This window comes from Cynocephalus volans, chromosome 5 (assembly GCF_027409185.1).
Source record: "Cynocephalus volans isolate mCynVol1 chromosome 5, mCynVol1.pri, whole genome shotgun sequence".
NCBI classification, from domain to species: Eukaryota; Metazoa; Chordata; class Mammalia; order Dermoptera; family Cynocephalidae; genus Cynocephalus; species Cynocephalus volans.
The window spans coordinates 110,473,963-110,494,286 of record NC_084464.1 but is presented as its reverse complement, the minus strand read 5'-3'; the positions used below and the strand labels follow the sequence as shown (position 1 = coordinate 110,494,286).

The window sequence follows — 20,324 nt, the reverse complement described above, 5'->3', positions numbered from 1 at the left end:
CTGATAACATATCTACTGAAGCACACATATTCATGAATATTTTCATTCACTTCTTTATTGAGCAAATATTAAAAATATGTTGCCATAAACTCAAAGTTCGAATAAGATTCATCTGTTAGAAATATACATTTATAAACAGATACTCTGTCAGGTAAATATGATTCAACTTCATCGTTTCAAAAATATTTCCTAATGCTAAAATAATCTACCTGGGGGTGAGAGATTTGGAATTGAGATTGGCCACCAAAGTAAACACATGAGACTCTTTGAAAGTGTCATGAATGAACAACATGATTTACATGTTCCATGTGTTCAGGCCATTCTACCCAGACATGCAAAGTTTATTAGCATTAGGAGTTAACTTATGGTGTTTTTTGCGTACTAAAGAATTTTTTAAAAAGTTCTACTGCTGTATCAATGTAAATAGCCTTTAAAGCAGATGTGCATTTGCATTATGTAAATTCAATGTAACTAAAGTTTTGAGTGCCTTCTATGTGCAAAGTATCAGGCCAGGTACTTCTTGAGTATACAAATATAAATAGGACACATCTACATTCTCCACAAGATTATCACCTCATGGCTGGAGAGAGCATAAGATACACATTCTGACTTACTGAAGAGGGAGGTACACAGAAGAGATTGCCATTTAAAATAGCAGGTTGAATGAATAATTAAATCTGCTTTTTCCTGAAATCCCAACAAAATGACAGTAAAAGGATTTTTTAAAAGACATCTAAGGACATAGAAGAGAGGAGAAAACAAAATAAAAATATTGGAAGGTAGAAAGCAGATGGACTAATAACTGACTTAGCAGAACCAGGAAAGCTGATTCCTAAGCCTGCAGCAGGAAAAGAAAGCAAATGAACTATATTATAGAATCTTCAAATAATCTAGGAAGTGGGGGACATCAGGTACCTCTGAAAGTGCAGGTGAAGAAAGAGGCAAAAACAGGATGATTGAAAGTCTATTTACAATAACCCTCTCCACAACTCTATGTCCCACTCCAAATCCAGCAAAATATCGGTGAAGTTCTGATCTCTGGAGAGAGTGAAGCAGAGGGGGTCTGGACCAAGAAGACATACTCATATTCGAGGGTGGGGACATTTTGCTGAAAATAGGGGGACTAAATAAAAATTTACTGAGTGCTGAGCTGCCAGCCTTTTTCTGCTGCCAGGATTTGAGATTACTGGCAGCCAGATAACATGGCTCTATGTAAAAATAATGGGCTTGCCATGAAAATGCAGCTTTAAGACAAGTTCCCTAGTCCTTCTTTCTAGCTAGACTGTTGCTACTCACTCCTTTTACGTAGACATTCTGGAACTGCCACTGGGTTAATTCTTACTCATGCTATAAGACCCCTCCACAAAAATCACCTCTCTGAAGAGGTTTCTGACCCTTCCACAAACCTCTAGGCACAGTTACTTCCTTCCGTCTTTAATGCTTCCAAAATGCCTCTGCAGTATCTCCTTTAATATTTAATTTTATTGGACACATTTGTTTTTATGTCCTATTCTTTGAGAGCACAATATTCTAGTCATTTTTGTTTTTACTAGTGCCTACCACATGAATTACTTGCTTTTTGTTTTGCTTTGCTTGTTTCTCATATCTTAAGATATGTAAGATAAAAAGCAAATTTAATGCAACCTCTTGAACTTGGAGGAAGGAATTTTATTTGAGGAATTTTATTTTATCTTTTTTCCCCTTACTTCTTATTTGAGTTTATTCTAAATCTATGGTTCTTAATCTTCTTTGGATCACAGACTCCTATGCCATAGACTGTGATGAAAGTTTTGACTTTCTTCTCAGAAAAATATACATACTTACAAAATTCTGTTAAGTTTTGTGAGATTCACAAATGTCCTGAGCTCATTTATAGCTGACAAGTTAAGAAACTCTGTCTTTTCATTTTTATTAATTTATTGAATAAGAAGTATATTCACATGGAACAAAATTTAAAAAGTACTAAAGTTTACAATGAACAGTCTCTCTCCTAACTCTGTTCCTTCCCATACCACTCAATTTTTCTAAAAAAGTGACCAGTTTTTGTGTATTCTTCTGGAGACAGACTATACATATGCATTCCCAAGCATTACAAATTCTTTTGTCTCACATTTTCTTTTTTCATTAACTTATCTTGGCAATTGTTCCACATGAGTACATAAAATTTCCAATGCATAGAGTTCTATTGTATTGCTGTACCCTAATTTTTTCAATCTATTTTTAGGTTTTGAAACAATCTCAAGCTTACAAAAAAGTTGCAAGCACAGTATAAACCATTTTTTTTTTTTTCCTGGAACCATCTGAGAGTAAGTTGCTGACCTGATATCCCATCACCCCTGATGTCCCACACTTTCCTGTTTTGTTCTACAAACAAAAACATTCTCTTACATAACCACATACAAATATCAAAATCAGGAAATTAACATTATACATTTCTACCATCTAATTCCCAGACACCATTCAAATTTTGCTAGTTTTTGCAGTACTGTCCATTGTGTCAGGTGCAGTTGCTCAATTTTCCCTTGACTTTTATAGCCATAAGTAACACCTTTGAAGATAAAAGGCTAGATATTTTGTAGAATGAACCTTAATTGGGTTTGTCTGATGCTTCCTCATGATTAGAATCAGGTTATGCATCTTTGGCAAGAATATAACAGAAGTGATGCTTTGTTCTTCTAATTGCATCCTATCAGGTGGCACACAATTACTGTATATCCCATTATAATGATATTCATGTTGATCATTTGATTAATGTGAAGTCTGACAAACTTCTCCACTGTAAATTTACTCTTTCTCTTTTTAAAATTTTATTTTTATTTTATTTTTGCAATCAATTCAGGTTTTCTTTTCTTGTTTTGTTTTGTTTTTTCTTGTTTGGTGGCTAGCCAGTATGTGGATCTGAACCCTTGTTAGCACCACACTCTAGCAACTGAGCTAAGTGGCCAACCCCTATTTTTATTTTTTTGACATCATCCTTCATACACAATACTCTTTTTTTGCTCCCATTTGTAATAATATTTTGGTGGGGGTAATCTTTGAAAATATGGAAATATCTTATTCCTTATCAATTTATTCACTTATTTAAATATATCATTATGGACTAATGGTTTCCCACTTTATTCAATGGGATATAATATACTAACCATTATTATTTATTTTAATGCTCAAATTGTCTCAGAGCAGGGCCGTTGGGAGCCTATTCAAGCTGGCTTCTGTGTGCTCTTGACGAGTTCTCATCATTCTTTCAGCACATCCTTACTTTGGCACTAGATGATCTGGCTCACCTTTGTGCTTTTCCTACCCCGTTGTTGGAATCAGCCATTTCTCCAAGGATTCTTGGTTCCTTTTAGTGGAGAATGATATTTAGAAGCCAAGATATGGGCACTATGTGGGCTCATTATTATTGGTGCTACTAGGCTTTCTCAGTGGACAGAGCTAGGGGAAATGCACACACACACACATATATATGATGTGTGTATATATGTACATATATACATAAATATATAAATATATCACATATACATCTATATTTATTTCTGTATATATATTTCAAGCTGTGAGTTTGTGCTGTTTCTAAGTTTAATCCAACACTACAGAGTTCATTTCTCCCTTATTATGTTTGTAACTCCCTTCTCTGACAGTGAGAAACCAGACTCCCATTATCCTTAATATATTTACTTATTTGATCAATCCCTCCAAATGTAAGCAACCTCCCTGTCACTGCCACCCTCTCCCCTTCATGGAAACTCTTTTTATCCCACTCAGGAGCCAATACCCTGCATCAGGCTGATGCTGCCTCCCTCCCTCATGTGAAAGACCTCCACATTTTACCTGTGCTCTGACAACTCTCTCTGGCCTTTGACACCCAACCCCAACAAGCAAAGATGCCTACCTTGCTCTACTTGACCTTTAGGACTGAATTGTTCCAGGAAGGGCCATAATGTCTTTAACATGCCTTTTTAACCCAAACTTTTACTATTACAACTGACATTGCAATGAATAATCATATCTATACAAGGTTAGTATATATTTAAGATAAATTCCTAGAAAGCGAATTTGCTGGGTCAAAGAGTATGTGCATTTACAATGTTGTTGGTTCTGCTACATTGCTTTCCACGGGAAGTTTAACAATTTACACATCCACTAGCAACATATGATGGTGCCTGAGAATTTATAAGAATAATTCTAACACATAGAAAGGTCTAAATGATGACACTTGAGAAAATTAAGACAACTTATTTATCTTTTGGAAATACATTTATTGTTACACAAATAAAATTTCTTACTATACAGTTTCTTGGTAACAAAAATGAAACAAAATTTAGCTATCACAAGCAAACACAGAAACACAAAATACCTAAACAGGATGGGGTAAAAAGTAACTGTATAAGTACCTTCAGAAACATAAATTAGGATCCTAAGCTAAGTAGGAGTTAGTGTGGTAGATGTGCAATTTACAAGGCAAAAAATGATAACCCCTGGAAAGCAGGATGACTACCAAATTTGTAAGATACTTGTTGTAAGATACAGGTCATAAGCTTAAATTCATTTTACAACCCAGGATTGGTACCAGGACGGAGGTTCTAGAGTGTCCCCTAAGACTGCTTTGGGCATGTCAGAAACTGGATGAACGTTTGAAGAGGTTTGTCCAGGATTTCCCGGGTTTAACCCTGAACGTGCTGTCTCCCGGGAACCCCTTCAGTGCTAAGCAAACCTGCACGTGGGCCACCCCGGGACCAGAACTGCGTCCAATACAGTCGCCACCAGCCAGATGGGGCTATTTACATTTAAATCAAATAAAATTAGAAATTCAGTTCCTCAGTCGCAGTAGCCCAATTCCAAGGGCTCAACAGCCACACGCGGCCTGTGGCTACATGTTAACAGCGCAGACGTATGATGCTTCCACCATCACTGCAGGAGTTCTACTGGACAGCGCCGGCACAGACAGTTGAATTCCAATAAATACGTAAATAAAGAAAAAGCGTGGAAGGCACAAAGCCCCACTACCAATAACAATCAACAGACGTTATTACTCTTTCCAGATAGGCTGAAGAAACAAATTATACTAAGAAACAGCAAGTAAAAAACCTGCCAAGTCTCCTTCCGGCGGGTTTTCTCCGGGAACTCACTCGACGGTAATTTCCGCAGCGATGTGAAGAAACTCCGCAGACTTCTAGGACGCAGGGAACTCCCAGAGCGGTGGGCGTTCAAGGGCCAAGACCCCGAGATGTAACTGTTCAAAGTGGAGGACTCCTGTATTCACTGGATGGGCGAGCCTCGGATCTGGGGCCCACAAGTCGACGCCAGCGCTGGTTCGCGCGCCCCTCAGTTGGGCTCCTGGCGCGGGCTCGGAGCGCGAAGCCGTGGTACCGCGCGCTCCCGCACGCGCGCCGGCCGGCGGGCCTGAGCCAGTCGGCAGCCAATGGGGCGGGGCGCCGCGCGCCGGGGGCGGGGCCGTGACGCGCGCGCCTCGTGACCCTGCTCCAGGCCTGCGCCCGAGGAAGCCGGAAGCGGCGGCTGTCGGCGGCGCCGTCTGGGGACAGAGAAGTAGTGGGGGGCTTCCTGAGGTTTGTGAACCCGGCGATGGATCCCGACCCAACAGCCGCGCGGCGGGGATCGTTGCTGCTGCCGTGGCTGCTGCTCGTGCTGCTGCTGTTGTCCGGGCTGGCTCTGGGCTTGCTCCCTTTCGGCAGCAGTTCTCACGGGGTCTTCCACGACCTCCTGTCGGAGCAGCAGTTGCTTGAGGTGGAGGACTTGTCCCTGTCCCTGATGCAGGGCGGAGGGCTGGGGCCACTGTCGCTACCCCCAGACCTGCCAGATCTGGATCCCGAGTGCCGGGAGCTGCTGCTGGACTTCGCCAACAGCAGTGCGGAGCTGACCGGGTGTCTGGTGCGCAGCGCCCGGCCCGTGCGCCTCTGTCAGACGTGCTATCCCCTCTTCCAACAGGTCGTCAACAAGATGGACAACATCAGCCGAGCCATGGGGGTGGGTAGAGGAGCACATCCGTATTTTATGGCGTGGAGGGTTGGGAAAGGAGGATGATGTAATAATGATCAACTGTGGGAGCCTCAGTATCCCTAACCGTAAGAAAAAGGGGTTGGATTTGGTCCGTGGAATTTGGGGCATGAGAAAAAGTGGGTGGCATGAAATTTGGAGTTTGGATTTTGCCTCCATGGATGCTATTGGGCATCCTCTTGGTCAATATTTGCAGATAGGTATGACTGTTTTCTTGGGGTTCCTGCTCCCCAAACCCTATCTTCCTTCCTCTTCCTTCATCCCAACCCCCAACTCTACCGTAGTTTTTTCCCCATCTCTACCTGGAGTTCTCCGGAAGGACCCTTTCCTGAAACCGCAAGTGGAGTGCAGAAACTGGTAGAGGTTAGGAGCTTGAGATTTGTAGCCAGAAATTTTCAGACCCACCACTTTCTAGCTGTTTGACCTTGGATTAATTATCTTCTCAGAGCCTATAAAATGGAGAAAACAGCTGCCTGATGTGGCTGTGAAAAGGATTAAAAGAGATACTTTATGGGAGTTCATTCTAGTGATTAAAACAGTCTGGAGCTAGTCTGCCAGGAGTCCAGTTCCACTCTTGATTATTAGCAGTGTACTCTAGGCAAATTACTTACATTCTCTGTGCCTGTTTTCTCATCTGTAAAATGGGGATAAAAGGAGGTCTTAGAAAACTAACACAGAATAATAGTTCTCAGTAAATGGGAACTAAAATTTTAGGAAATGTTAAGTCTACTACTCTTCATTTTTGGTACCAGGGATGAGAGCTTCTCTGGGCATGTGGTAGGTGCTATGAGGGATTTAATTTAAAAAATAAATAAAAATAAAAAAAGGAAGACACAGTCCCTGCTCCTAAGTACTTTATGGCATCTAGCCTAGGAAAGGATTAGAGTGTCAGGGCTTGTGGGAGTCATGAGATGTGGGCTGGATATGCCCGGTAAAGGAAAAACATGAAGAATAACATTGGGATTAGGAGAGGGAAAGTTCCTCTTGTATTGAGGGGACAGCAAGTGGTCTCATGAAAATGTGGTTGGAATTATTTCATAAATCATAGTTATTTTGACTAAATATAAACTTGTATATAATTGCATCCTGCTTTTAGTCAACCTGATATTACTTAACATGAATCTATTATTTTATATAAATGGGGGATTTATTTGCATTTAATAAATTCTGTGGTCAATCTTCTTGTAAAGCACTAGTTTTCAAGGTAGTTTAAATAAATCTAGGCTTACATGCAATATTTTCCAGGTATATTTTCATTGGGTATACCAAGGGGTATGTATATCTTACCCCATGACTTTAAAACAAAGTATTCAAGGCTTGTCCCTGTTAACTACAGCAGGATGTTATATGGCATTGTATTTGATTTTGAGTAGTTAGGTGAGTTGTTTTTAGGGTGTCATTTACTCTGAAGAACAAGTGCTACTGTGGGCAGAATGGCCATGAATCATGAATCTGCCTTTTCTCTCCAACTTTTCCTAGACCCTTGTCTCTGTTCCTCTTCTTTCCTCAGAAGAGCTGGATGTGCTTCATTAGTCAAAAGCGCGATTCTGTAGTACTGAGGTACTTACTGTACTTAATAGGTTTTTATTGACTGGTTAGGGAATTGAACCATTATGCGTAATAATGAAGCTCTGAAAACTGTGTTCTGAGTTTCTTATGAGTGAACTTGAAGGAATTAGTTGTCTTTTGGGAAGGTTTATTTTTCCAGAGTAATGTATTTTCTTTGAATCACTTAGACCCAGCCTTTCATCTAAATCAGTTAATTAACAAGCACTTTACTTGAATATTAGGCTGGTAAAAGGATATAGAAGGAAAGGAGGATAAGTTCCAGGCCTCAAACTATCAGTGTAGTTGGGGAAATAAAATAAACCTATATCAAGAAAAAGAAAAGAGGAGAACATCAGTGTGAGTGTTATAAATTGTTCAATAGCAATTCAGAGCGAAAGGGTGAAAGAGATGTTGAGTTAAAAGAGGGACCAGAGCAAGATAGGGTTGGTTAATCAGAGAGAACAAACAAACTAAATTTTGAACAAGGCATCTGTTTACACCTTCTTAGGGTGAATAGACATGGATTGATTGGGAGAGAAGAGGAGTATAACAAGAAGAAAAAAGAAACTAGCAAGCTGTTTATGTGGTACAGCAAGTTAATTAGTTTAACTATAATAGAATTGTCTGATGAGAATCCATGTTCTTGTCATTTCTTCTTGGAATTACTGGGACAAGGACTGCATAGAGCATTATTATTACAAGGTAAAGAATATAGTGATTTGTGAAACCTGAATGATATTGCTGATAGATTTCCTCTTCCTTAGAGTCATACTTCTTCTAGTTTAAACTGGTAGGGACATGGTTTCATTGAGCCGTTCAGTGTCATCAGAGTGGTTTCAAGGATGCTTTAGGTCCCTCAAATTCTGAATTGGTAAGCTCTTTCCTATTTTACTTTGTTTAAAATTTAGATAGATAGATGTATCTATGTATTGATAGATAGATAGATGTATCTATGTATTGATAGATAGATAGATAGATATTTGTGAAGGTGCTAGTCATTTGGGTTATGTATCTGGTGAGTATTCAACATACTTTTAGTATAGATTAATACATAAATTCTTAGAAATATAGGGAGAAAATTGGAACATAGCATGGCATAATAATCTGGCTTTCATTAGAGATCAAAAAATGTAATGCTTCTTATGCATTCATTCAAAAAAATTACTGAATACCATATTATGTTCAGGCTATGGTAGTTACTAGGGATAGAGCTGTGAATGAGAAGAGCTAATAGTCTGAAACAGACATTAAACATATCATTATACAAGTAAATATTTAATTCAGGTGTGATAAGTGTTGCAAAGAAAAAATCCAGAAGCTTCCAAAACACATAATAAGGGTGCTGATATTGACAATGGCTGGGAGTAGATAGAGTGGTCAGTGATTAAAGCTGACCCCTAAAATTTGAGAGGGTGTGGGGCAGGGGAGAGAAGGTATACATGTAAAGAAATAGCAGGTGCAAAGACTCTGAGATGGGAAGGGGTTTGGTATGTTTGAGAACTAGACAACTCAGCACAGTGAACAAGGAGGAGACTAGTTATCTAAGCCTGTGAAAGTGGTCAGGTGCAAGGCATGTGGGCCTGTAGAGTATGTTAAGGATTTTAGACTTTGATTTTAAAGCAGTGTGATGTTATTGAAAGATTTAATTCTGCAGAATGACATGATCAGATGTGTACTTTAAAAGGCTGTTGTGGCTGCATGACAGAAAATGGAGGGGATTAGGGCTGGAGAGGGTAGGGGAAGAGGGTATGTGGGGAGATGAATTTAGGAGACTGTTGCAATGGTGTGAGATATGGTTGTGGCTAGGCCACATGGGGGCCACTGCAGAAAGGAGAAATGGGTAGATTTCAGAGACATTTAGGATATAGAAATGACAAGGCTTGATGGTTAATTGAATGCGGCAAGTGAGGGAGAGGAAATGATTTCCAGGGTTTTAATAAGAGCAGTTTAGTGAACAGTTGCTATTTACTGAGATGGAAGGAGAAGCCTATTTGGTGGGGGAAGATCATTAACTTGATTTTGAACTTGTTGATTTTGAGGTATTTATGAGCCATCTAAGTGGAGATATTGCATTTGTGGTTAGATATGTCTGGAGGTCTGGATCAGAACTAATACCTTTGGCAGTGGCCAGCATAAAAATGGTATTTGAAATCATGGCATGGATTAGCATTCCTGAAAAATGAGTAAGAATGCTAAGAGTTGAAGATTGGATAGAAGATGAACAATCAAAGGAGACTGAGAAGGCAGAGAGAGAGATGAAGAAAAATCAGGAGAGTGCTGTGTCCTATAAGTCAAGGAAAAGGGAACAGTGGTTATGTGTATCAGATCCTGCTGAGAGGTTTGGAAGTGCATCTATCAACAGTGGCATTATTGGTGACACTAACAAGAGTGGTTTTAATGGAGTGCTTGCGGGTGAAAGTAAGATTAGAATGGGTTAAGCCATGAATGGAAGGTGAGGAAGTGAGAAGAGTGAACCAGACAACTGTTGAAGAGCTTGTCCTTGAAGGGGAGATAAAGAGAGGTCACTAAAGAATGTGGGACTTAGGGATTTTCTTTCACTTTTTTCTCTTCTTTTGTCCCTCCATCCCTCTGTTCCTCCTTCCCTTCCTCTTTTCCTAAGATGGAAGAGAGCTGAACATGTTTAAATGTTGATGGGAAGGATCCTGTAGAGAGGGTGAAGATCTTGTAGAGAAGGTGAATGATCCTGTAGAAGGGAGTGGGGAAATAGACAAGGTCAGTTTCCAGAGTAGATGGGATCTAGAGCATCCACAGACAGCTGGACTTTGGCAGGGGCAGGCACTTTCTCTGCTGTAACAGGAGGGTGGAAGGAAAGTTTGGGTGTCAGAGTAGCAGGCCGGAGTTTCAGCTTGATGGTTTTTGTTTTCACTGCCAACTAGGAGGCTAGATCTCTTGAGAGTAAAGAGTGGGAGGAATATCAGCGTTTCAGAGAGTGAAGATTTGAAATAGCAGTTGTAAAAAGGAGAGAATGAGCAGATAGGAAAATGAGGAGTGTAGTTTGAAATTATGGATTGTGGAAACAATCTGCTTGGTTTTTTGTTTTTTGCCAACTGCTCTTAACTTGCTAGGGACAGGCATGATGAAAGTGGATGGTTGGGTTCATGGGTTTTGCTAAGTGTTTATGACCGATTTGATACAAAGATATTACAAAGTTTCTGGCCTGAGGGAATTTCTGATCAGATGAGAAACCTAGCCATACACAGGTGGATATGATGCTTTAAGAAACTGGACATCAGACTGGTTAAGTAGCTTATCCAAAGCAATGCTGTGGAAGAGGCCAGGTTTGAATCCAGGAGGACAACACTACCTATTTCGTAGAGTTGTTGTGAGGATTAAATGAGTTAATGCACTTGGAGCATTTAGAACTTCTAAGTACTCAGTAAATATATCATCTCTATTCAAATTATTCATCACTTGCATTCCTTCCCCACTGTTGCCACCATCTTTTCTTCATACCTGAACTGTGGAAATAGTCTCCTAACTCTAAATATCATGAGCTAGACTTATATTCCCCACACTCTACTTTTCATGTCACACTCCACTTTTCATGTCACACTCCTCACGGTTTCTCACGGTCTGAGCCTCATGACCCTTAAGGTCTTTCACAACCTTGTCCTAACTTATCCTTCTAATGACCCTGCTTTCATAGAGCTACCCTCCACTCTAGCTAGCTATGTTGGCCTATTGAATACTCCCTGAATACCACAAATCATTCCCACTTTCATCCCATGATCATTTTATTCTCCTATTTTAGAATCCTCTTCCTTTCTCAATATAGGGCTTAGTTCAAATCGTCCTTCTTCCATGATCTTTTTCCTCATTTCTCCCAAGTACATTGATGTCTTCCTCAACTGAACTGTTCCACATATTGGGCACGCATACTGTATTGATTTTCAAAATAGCTAGTCGTCTATTTATGAAGATTCAAATAACTGATTACACTTAGCCAACTATACCCTCTTCAGGTTGGCAGCAAAGCAGCTAGGCAAAATTGCATATATTGTTACTAACTATGGGCCTGACATTGTGTTAAGTGATTAAAGTATGTTATTTCACTTAATACAGTAACTCTAGGACCCACTATTGTGAAACCGAACCTCATAGAAGTTTGATTGGCTGCCCAAGATCACCAGCTAGTGATCGAGGCTTGTCTGATTCTGTAGCCAAGCTCTGTTTAAGAAGTAATAATAGAAATTTTCTTCTACAACTAGTATTACTCTGGAAGCAATTCTAAGAAAGGGTCTTTAAAAATGTTTTGTTCAATTCACTATTTTAATGAGATGACAAAACTAAGCCACAAAGTAGGTAACCTTCCCAAAATGAATATCAGCGATATTTTAAAGTGAGAATTCTTCCTTTAAGCCTTCCTTCCTTCTTTTTTATTCCACGTGGCTGATCAGTTCTTTCCCTGGCGTTACCACTCTCTCTCTTTTATTACTCATCACGCTATATAACTCCTTATCTGTGTGTCTGTGGGAAGGTTCTTGAAGCCCCAGTGTTGAAAACATTCTCTTATACTTTTTATATCCTCAAAACTCGAGGATTCTTACAGTGCCTGATAAATAGTAGGAATTAAATAACTTTGAAAGAATGAAGGATCAGCACAATTTTGCTCCTTGCTTGGGGCTCAAGGGAAAGGAAAAAAATAAGGATCAAGTATTTAGGAACTTGGATTTATTGTTTGCATGGCATGAGTTTCTTTCATTTTTGAAATGATCTTATTTGCAAAGAGTAATTATGATTTGTAATTATGATGAACATACTAATAATATTGATTTGATCATCTCATACGGTACACAAATACTGATAATCAACTCTGTACCCTATAAATATGTATAATAAAAAAAATAATCTATGGAAAGCATATTTTTCTGAGTACAAACAATTTGGGTACAAACTGGATATGTTCACTGGATTTTCTTGTGGATTTATAAGACTGAACCAAAAATTGCCCAAAAGATGAAACCAAATGATTTGTGATCATTTACCCACAGATAAAAAAGGGTAAATAATATATGTCCATTGTAGAAAAGTTTAGACAGAATTAGGAGGATCAAAAGTGAAAGTAAAAACCACCACATTTCCATTATCCAGAGATAACCATTTCTATATTTTGGTGAATTGCTTTCCACAATTTTTTCTTTGGCATAAAAAGTAAGAAATATATATTACTAACACACAATAGCAATTTGGACCTAAGTAGTTGAAATTGTACTGTAGAGGCAAATACTTATTTAAGAAGCAAAGATTTTATTCCCTTGCAAGTGAACCCAGTACCAATAAATGTTAGCTGCTAATTGTTTTATTACCATTGTTATTATTAACTCCATTGTTATCTGATCATATCAAACAAAATGTTAAAAGGTTATAATAAATATTTTAATGACTTTTTATTAGGTTTTTGCCTTGAGAGTTGGAAAGTGTAAAAATACTCAGATTTTATTTTTATTTTTCTGTCGTCTTTTTATTACAGAATACTTCAGAGAGTCAGAGTTGTGCCAGAAGTCTCTTAATGGCAGATAGAATGCAAGTAGTTGTGATTCTTTCTGAGTTTTTTAATACCACATGGCAGGAGGCAAATTGTGCAAGTAAGTAATTCTTTCATTTTCATATTGCAGTTGTGGTTTAGTAGTATAGATGTCAGATTTTTAGTGAATTTTGGAATCTTTGAAGCTAGGTAATACTTTTTATTACTAGGTTAAATAAACTGTCATTAGCATCATGGTTTATTAGTGGTAATTACTTGGGCAAATACTGAAAGACAGAAAAGTGCAGCAGTTAATAATATGAACTTTGGAGTCAGACAGACAATTTGATTCTAAGCTCTGCCACTTATTAGCCTGAACTTACTAACTGTCAGACTTTGGGGAAGTAACTTCACCTCTCAGAACTTTAGTTTCCTCCTCTGTAAATCAGTAGTAATATTGGAACTTATCTTATAGGGTTGTTTTGAAAATTAAATAGATTGTATGAAGCACTTAGCTCAGTGCCTGACACATAGTTAATGTTCAAGGAATGCTAACTTTTTAATATAATAATAATTATGATGTTTAATATGTCAAATAGCATATATGTGTGTGTAGAGGGATGATAATATTTGTTGTATCAGTTTTGCAGGTTTGTGTGTATTTGTGTAATAAAATGAGATCTATTTTTAGATATTCTTTGGAAAAATTAAAATCACTATTTCAATTCGAATGTGTTTTGAATGCCAACTGTGTGCTACACAGTTCTTATCTTCCAAGCTTATAATTTAGTGAGGGAGAAAGATATATTTACAAATATAACTTAGAGCAGATAAATAAATGCTTTAATCAAGTTATAGCATACATGGGAGAAGTAGAAAACAAATCTAACTTGGGAGAATTTGAAATGACTTCCTTTTGAACTTAGGCCTTTAGGGCTTGGCATGATTTCAGGAAGTAGAGATGAGAGGAAGGATATTGCAGATAGAGAGACATCACAAGCAGAGGCTCAGAGGTATAAAAGGGCAGTTGATATTTCAGGGTCTTGGAAGCACAATGGGAGGTAAAGTTGGAAAGGGAAGGTAGGACCTTGACTGTATAGTAGTTTATCGTTTAGGCCATTTTCATACTGCTTAGAATACCAGCGTATTATTAAATAGGGTTATATAGTGTAATATCTTGGGGATTTACATTGCACATGGAATAATAAAAAAAGTTTTTTTTCTTTTTGAAGAATTTGATGTACAAAAAATTATTTTTTAAACATCATTTAACCTAGCACTTTTTAAGCCTTTTTTTCCCCAGAGTATGAAGACCCCTATTTTCATGAAACCTCAGTGGAAGAGAGAGAAAGAGACCAGTAAGGAATTTATTACAATAGTTTAGACAAGAGGCAAAGAAAGTAGGACAGGGGACTTGGAAATAGAAAGAACAGGATGGGTTAAAAATTCATGTACCCATAAGTCATTAACTAGTTTAACTTTTCTCAGGACTTGTCTTTTTGTTTAGTTCATATGAAGAAAAACTGTAAATGGGGAAAAAGACATCCTGTCAAGTTTCTTTTCTTTGTCAGTATATCATCATATATTGAATATTGATTCTTTTTTCTTTTAAACATATTATTGAAGTATGATTGACATGCAGAAATCTGTGCATATTTAATGTATACAATATGATGAGTTTGGAGATAAATATATACTCATGAAATCATCACCACAATCAATACCATAAACATATCCTGAATATTGACTCTTTTAATTTCGTTTCTATTAATTCAAAATTTCTGCTTTTTTGAACAGAGGTTTGGCTGATACTACTTTTTTTTAAGAGTAAAAATTTCTAGTATGATTGAAGAGAGTTTTTTTAACATATGTAGAAGAGCTGTTTTTAAGTATTCTTAAGCCTTTTAGAAAAATCCATTAATATAAAAAATGTTAATTATAAATAATTTAAAATTAGTTAATTATAATAAGTGAGATATGTATTGTGGTTCACTTCTTTTTCTGATATGACTTCATGTACTTAGGAAGGGTAAAGCATCTTTTCCTTAAAGGGTATTTTGTAATCAAGATTTCACTAATTCAAAGTAGCTTGCTTTCTTTCCCAGTTAAAAAAAGAAAAAATATTTTAATGCGTATTTATTCAATATGGTAGGGATAAGACACTTTAGAATAAGTTCTTACAGTACCTTTGTTTTTCTGTAAGGTACCCCATACTGAAAATATTTCTTAGGTTGAACTTCTGAAGAAAAAAAAAATGAGAAGCAATTAGATATGAGTTATTAAGAAGATTCCTACTTCCTACTTAAAATTAATTTGGCCAAGATAAATGGTCAGGTGAAAGAAGCAAGATGCAGAGAAGAATGATATCTTTTGTCCTAAAAGTTCGTATGTACTTTGAGGGAGGGGAATTACATAGCTGAGTGGGCAGCAAAGAAAAGAAGACTTAGTTTTCACTGTATTTACATTTGTGTCCTTTGAATTTTATGCCGTATGCTTTTTTTTTTCTTTCCATGAACTTTTTATTTTATTTTATTTATTTAGTTAAAAAATTTTTTAAAAAATTATTTTTGATTAATTAATTAATTATTATTTCCTTATTTTAACTTCTCAATATACATTGTAGTTGATTTTTGTGTTCCTTTACCCTTTCCTCTTCCCCCACTCCCCCCCAACTACATCATATCTGCTCACTTGTCTTAACAAGTTCAAGGAATTGTTGTGATTGTTGTGTCTTCTCCCTCCCCATCATTTATTTGTTTGTGTATTTATTTATTTTTAGTTCCCACAAATAAGTGAGAACATGTGGTATTTCTCCTTCTGTGCCTGACTTGTTTCACTTAATATAATTTTCTCTAAGTCCATCCATGTTGTTGCGAATGGTAGTATTTCATTCTTTTTTATAGCAGACTAGTAGTATTCCATTGTGTTGATGTACCACAGTTTCCTTATCCACTCATCTGATGATGGACATTTGGGCTGGTTCCAACTCTTGGCTGTTGTAAATAGTGCCACAATAAACATGGGAGTACAGGCATCCCTTTGGCACGATGATTTCCATTCCTCTGGGTATATTCCCAGCAGTGGAATACCTGGGTCATATGGTAGATCTGTCTTGTTTGAGGAACCTCCATACCATTTTCCATTAGGCTGCACCATTTTGCAGTTCCACCAACAATGTATGAGAGTTCCTTTTTCTCTGCAACCTCGCCAGCATCTATCATTCTCAGTTTTTTGGATGTTAGCCATCCTAACTGGAGTGAGATGGTATCTCAAAGTGGCTTTGATTTGCATTTCCCAAATGCTGAGTGATGTTGGATTTTATGACATATGCTTTTGATACCTATTCAAAAATATATAGAATTAAAAATTTTAACAGAATGTTCAAATCTGTGATGAGTATTTATGTTAGATGTAGTCAGAGCAGTCGGCTATTTTCTTTTCCAGGGTTATGCATTAAAAAAGTTATCTTCCATTCATTGTTTCGTTCGCATTTAAAATTTTATCATAATTTATATTCTGTATTTTGTTTTATTTTTTATTTTAACATTTACTTGTACATATTTGTGGGGTACAGTGTGGTATTTCAATACATGCATATACTGCACAGTGATTCACTTAGGGTAGATAGCATAGTTTTGTACCTGTTAGTCTACCACTTCTCCTCTCTCCTCCCCAAACCCCTCCCCACCTGGCCTCTGGTAACCATTAGTCTACTCTCATGAGAACCACTTTTTTTTTTTTTTTTTTTAAGATTCTACATGTGAGTGAGATCATGTGGTATTTGTCTTTCTGTGCCTGGCTTGACTTCACTTCACATGATGGTTTCCAGTTCTATCCATCTTGCTGCAGATAATAGGATATCATTTCTTTTCATAGCTGAATAGTATTCCATTGTGTATATATGCCATCTTTTTTTAAATCCATTCATCTGTTGATGGGTATTTAGGTTGATTCTATTTCTTGGCTATTGTGAATAGTGTTGCACTGAACATGGGAGTACAGGTGTCTTTTTGATATATTGATTACATTTCCTTTGGGTATACCTGGGTCATAGGGTAGATCTATCTTTAGTTCTCGAAGGAACCTCCATACTGTTTTCCACAATGGCTGTACCAGTTTACATTTCCACCAACAATGTAGGAGGGTTCCTTTTTCTCTGCATCCTCACCAGCATTTGTTATTTTCTGTTTTGTGACCTAATATATGGTCTAGTCTAGAGACTGTTCCATGTGCTGCTGAGAAGAATGTGTATTCTGCAGTTGTTGAATGAAATGTTCTACTTATGTCCTTTAGGTCTATATTCTATATTTTAAATGGAAATAAAATAGTTCTATACATTTGGACTCCTTAAATTTCTCAGCTGTTTTCTCTTGATTCAGTGCTAGACAATCTAAAATACTCGTTTTAACTAGAAATTTTACCAAATTACTTGGAGGCACTACTGATTATGCTCTCTGCATTTCTATTTAATAAAGATAATGTGAAAAATTTCTCAAAAATTTAAAGAATTGCTCAAGTAATTTAAAAATTTTTACCAAAATTTAATAAAGAATTCTTACTTGAGCAACATAGTCTTCTCTTACACATAGTGAGAGATTTAGGAACATTTGAAAAGGAATAGGAAGGAAGGAAAAAACTGGGAGCCAAAAACAATGAGTAACAAGTCAGCAGTTGAATTAAATAATATTTTCCGATTTATATTTCTTTCATAGCCCTTGTCTCATTTGAGCTTCACAATAAACCCTGTGAGGCAGAATGAGGGCACAGAGAGTATAAATGACCTGCAGATAGAGTCTAGAACTACATTTGAAAGGCTTTAAGATTGTTGAGTAGACAGTGTTTTTTCATGTGTTAATGCCTAATTTTGTTTTTTAAAGTGCTGTTTGACAAATTCATTTCCCAGTCTCCATTTTAAGAAATATGAATATACTCCAGTTAGTCCTACAAAAGTTTAACTTTTAAACTATAGACATGTTTCATATTGTAGAAAGCCTAATCTTTTATTTAAAATATAAATGTAAAATATACCCCTTTTTCCAAAAACCAAGTAGTACTTTTAATAATATTAAAACTAGATAAAGTGAAAAGAAATTTTTTAAAGTAAAACTGTTCATTTTCTAATGTTAACCCTCAGGAGTCATCAGGCATCAGCATCTGGTTCTCATTCAACCTCAGATCTGTTAAGCCATTAATTTCATCAGACCTTTGCTGTTTTATTTTCTTCATAAATGATACAAAAGGCTTTTCTTTACCTTTGTATTTAAAAGAATATCAATTTCCTACCTATTCAGTCATTGTTTTTTAAATCATTGACCTTTAAAAATTTGTAAAAAAAAAAAAAAAAAAAAGTACAAGGAACATTTACTCTTTTAATAAAATGGAAGATGATTGTATGTTAAAATTTTAAACCAATTGTGCCCAGTCAGAAGTTTGCCTATAATGCTGTCATTTTTGAATACACACAAAAATCACAGAATAAATATTCAAAAACAAATTTCTGGATTATTTGCCTTTTTATTTAAACACAAAGAAAGACTGATCAGTTTTCTCAGAACCTTTGTGAAATTGTTAAACTCTAGCCACTAACCCATTTATCTCAGTTCCACTTTCTGATGATCTAATTATTATTAATTTTTCAAATACACAGCTGATAAGTGATGCCAGTAATAGGGGTCTTTAATGGTAAATAATACAGAATATATTCAGTCTGGTGCCTAAAAGATTAAATGGGAAGGAAAAAAATTACAAAAGAAGAATAATTACCACTGATTTCTTTTAAAAATTTGTTTTTGACTGAGGTTTAAGCTAATATGTGGTTCATTTTGTAGGAATATATCTTTTGATATGAAATGACTATTCCTTTCATATTCCCCATACTAGTAAATGCAGAACTATAATTACATAGGTAAAAAACTTTTTAAAGTAAATTTAAGGTACTGTCTTAGTTCATTTGTGCTGCTTTAACAATATACCACAAACTGGGTAATTTATAAATAACAGAAATTTATTTTCTCAGTTCTGGAGGCTGGGAAGTCCAAGATCAAGGTGAGGTTTAGTGCTTGGGAAAGGACTGTTTGGAAAAGGACTGTTTCTCATAGATGGCACTGTCTAGGTATCCTCACATGACTAAAGGAAACTAAAGGGCAAAAGGAGACAAACATTGAGTCCTTACATGGTCAAAGAGTGAAAGAGCCGAAAAGGGCTGAACCCTATGTGAAGCCTCTTGTATAAGGGCCTTAATTTTATTCATGAGGGGGGAGCCCTCATGACCTAATCACCTCCTAAAGACCCCACCTCTTGGTCCACTGACCATTAAGTTTAAACACATAAGTTTTGGGGGACATATTCAAACCATAGCAGGGGATATTAGAATTTTTGTAAATGAGATTATTAAAAAATATACAAATGTAAAAATATAAAAGATAAAATATTAGAAAGAATATTATTAAAATTAATATACTAGCAAAAACCACCCATCCATTCTGCTTGATTTTGCTTGAAACAGGATTGGCACCTAGTGTCTGCACTTATTAGTTGATGAAAAGAAGGCTACAAACCCAACAGAGGAAGGAGTGTCGTCTATGTACCATTCCCATCCCTTTTCTCTTTAGAATTCTTATGTCTCTGAATGATATTAGTCTTGGTAGGAAATGAGAAATTGGAAATTGATGGAAAGTCAGAAGAAGTGTTTAAGAGCTCAACTCTTCCTACTCACATGGAAACTAGCTCTTCCTTGTGGAGAATGACTGCTGAAAAATAAAGAAAATATGGTAAAGATTTCTCCTGTACAGAATTTGAAAGCTGTTATCAGAAGCCTTTTTGTATTGTTGACATAGGGATAACTTTGTTATTGAGATCCTTCTTGGTTGTCTTGTGCATACAACAATTGAATATTTAGCAGAGTGACCAGATTTAATGTGACCATGGACTGTTTTATGGTAAAGTGTTTTGTTTCTTTGGTAAGCAGTATCCAATATGAGGAATTATTATAATAAGATGGGCCCCCAAATTGTCAGTCCAGATATTCTTACATACTGAAAACCCACTCTTTCTTTGTGAGCAACCTATATCTACGGAGATCTGGGTCCTAATTTATGGGCATCATAATGTTATTGAACCACTGTGTAATCCTGATGTACATTCTGATTAACCAAAAGAAAATTAGCTTTCAATTAGTACATATAACTTACATCTGTATGCTTTAAAAATCAACAGTAAGCTTAATGGATAACCAGAACCCCTCTTTCCCATATTTTATCTAGATGGAAATATAATA

The 20,324-nt window shown here is 36.7% G+C and overlaps 1 protein-coding gene across 1 annotated transcript in view; it reads left to right on the top strand.

The window, feature by feature from the left end:
* Positions 1 to 5,535: 5,535 nt before the first annotated feature.
* The window catches only part of OSTM1 (osteoclastogenesis associated transmembrane protein 1), a 29,366-nt gene continuing 14,577 nt past the window's right edge, over positions 5,536 to 20,324 (top strand). The window contains exons 1-2 of the mRNA XM_063098013.1: positions 5,536 to 5,985; positions 13,055 to 13,169. Of these exons, the coding sequence (XP_062954083.1) occupies positions 5,584 to 5,985; positions 13,055 to 13,169 (517 nt within the window). The 5' untranslated portion in view covers positions 5,536 to 5,583. The remainder of the gene's footprint in view (positions 5,986 to 13,054; positions 13,170 to 20,324) is intronic.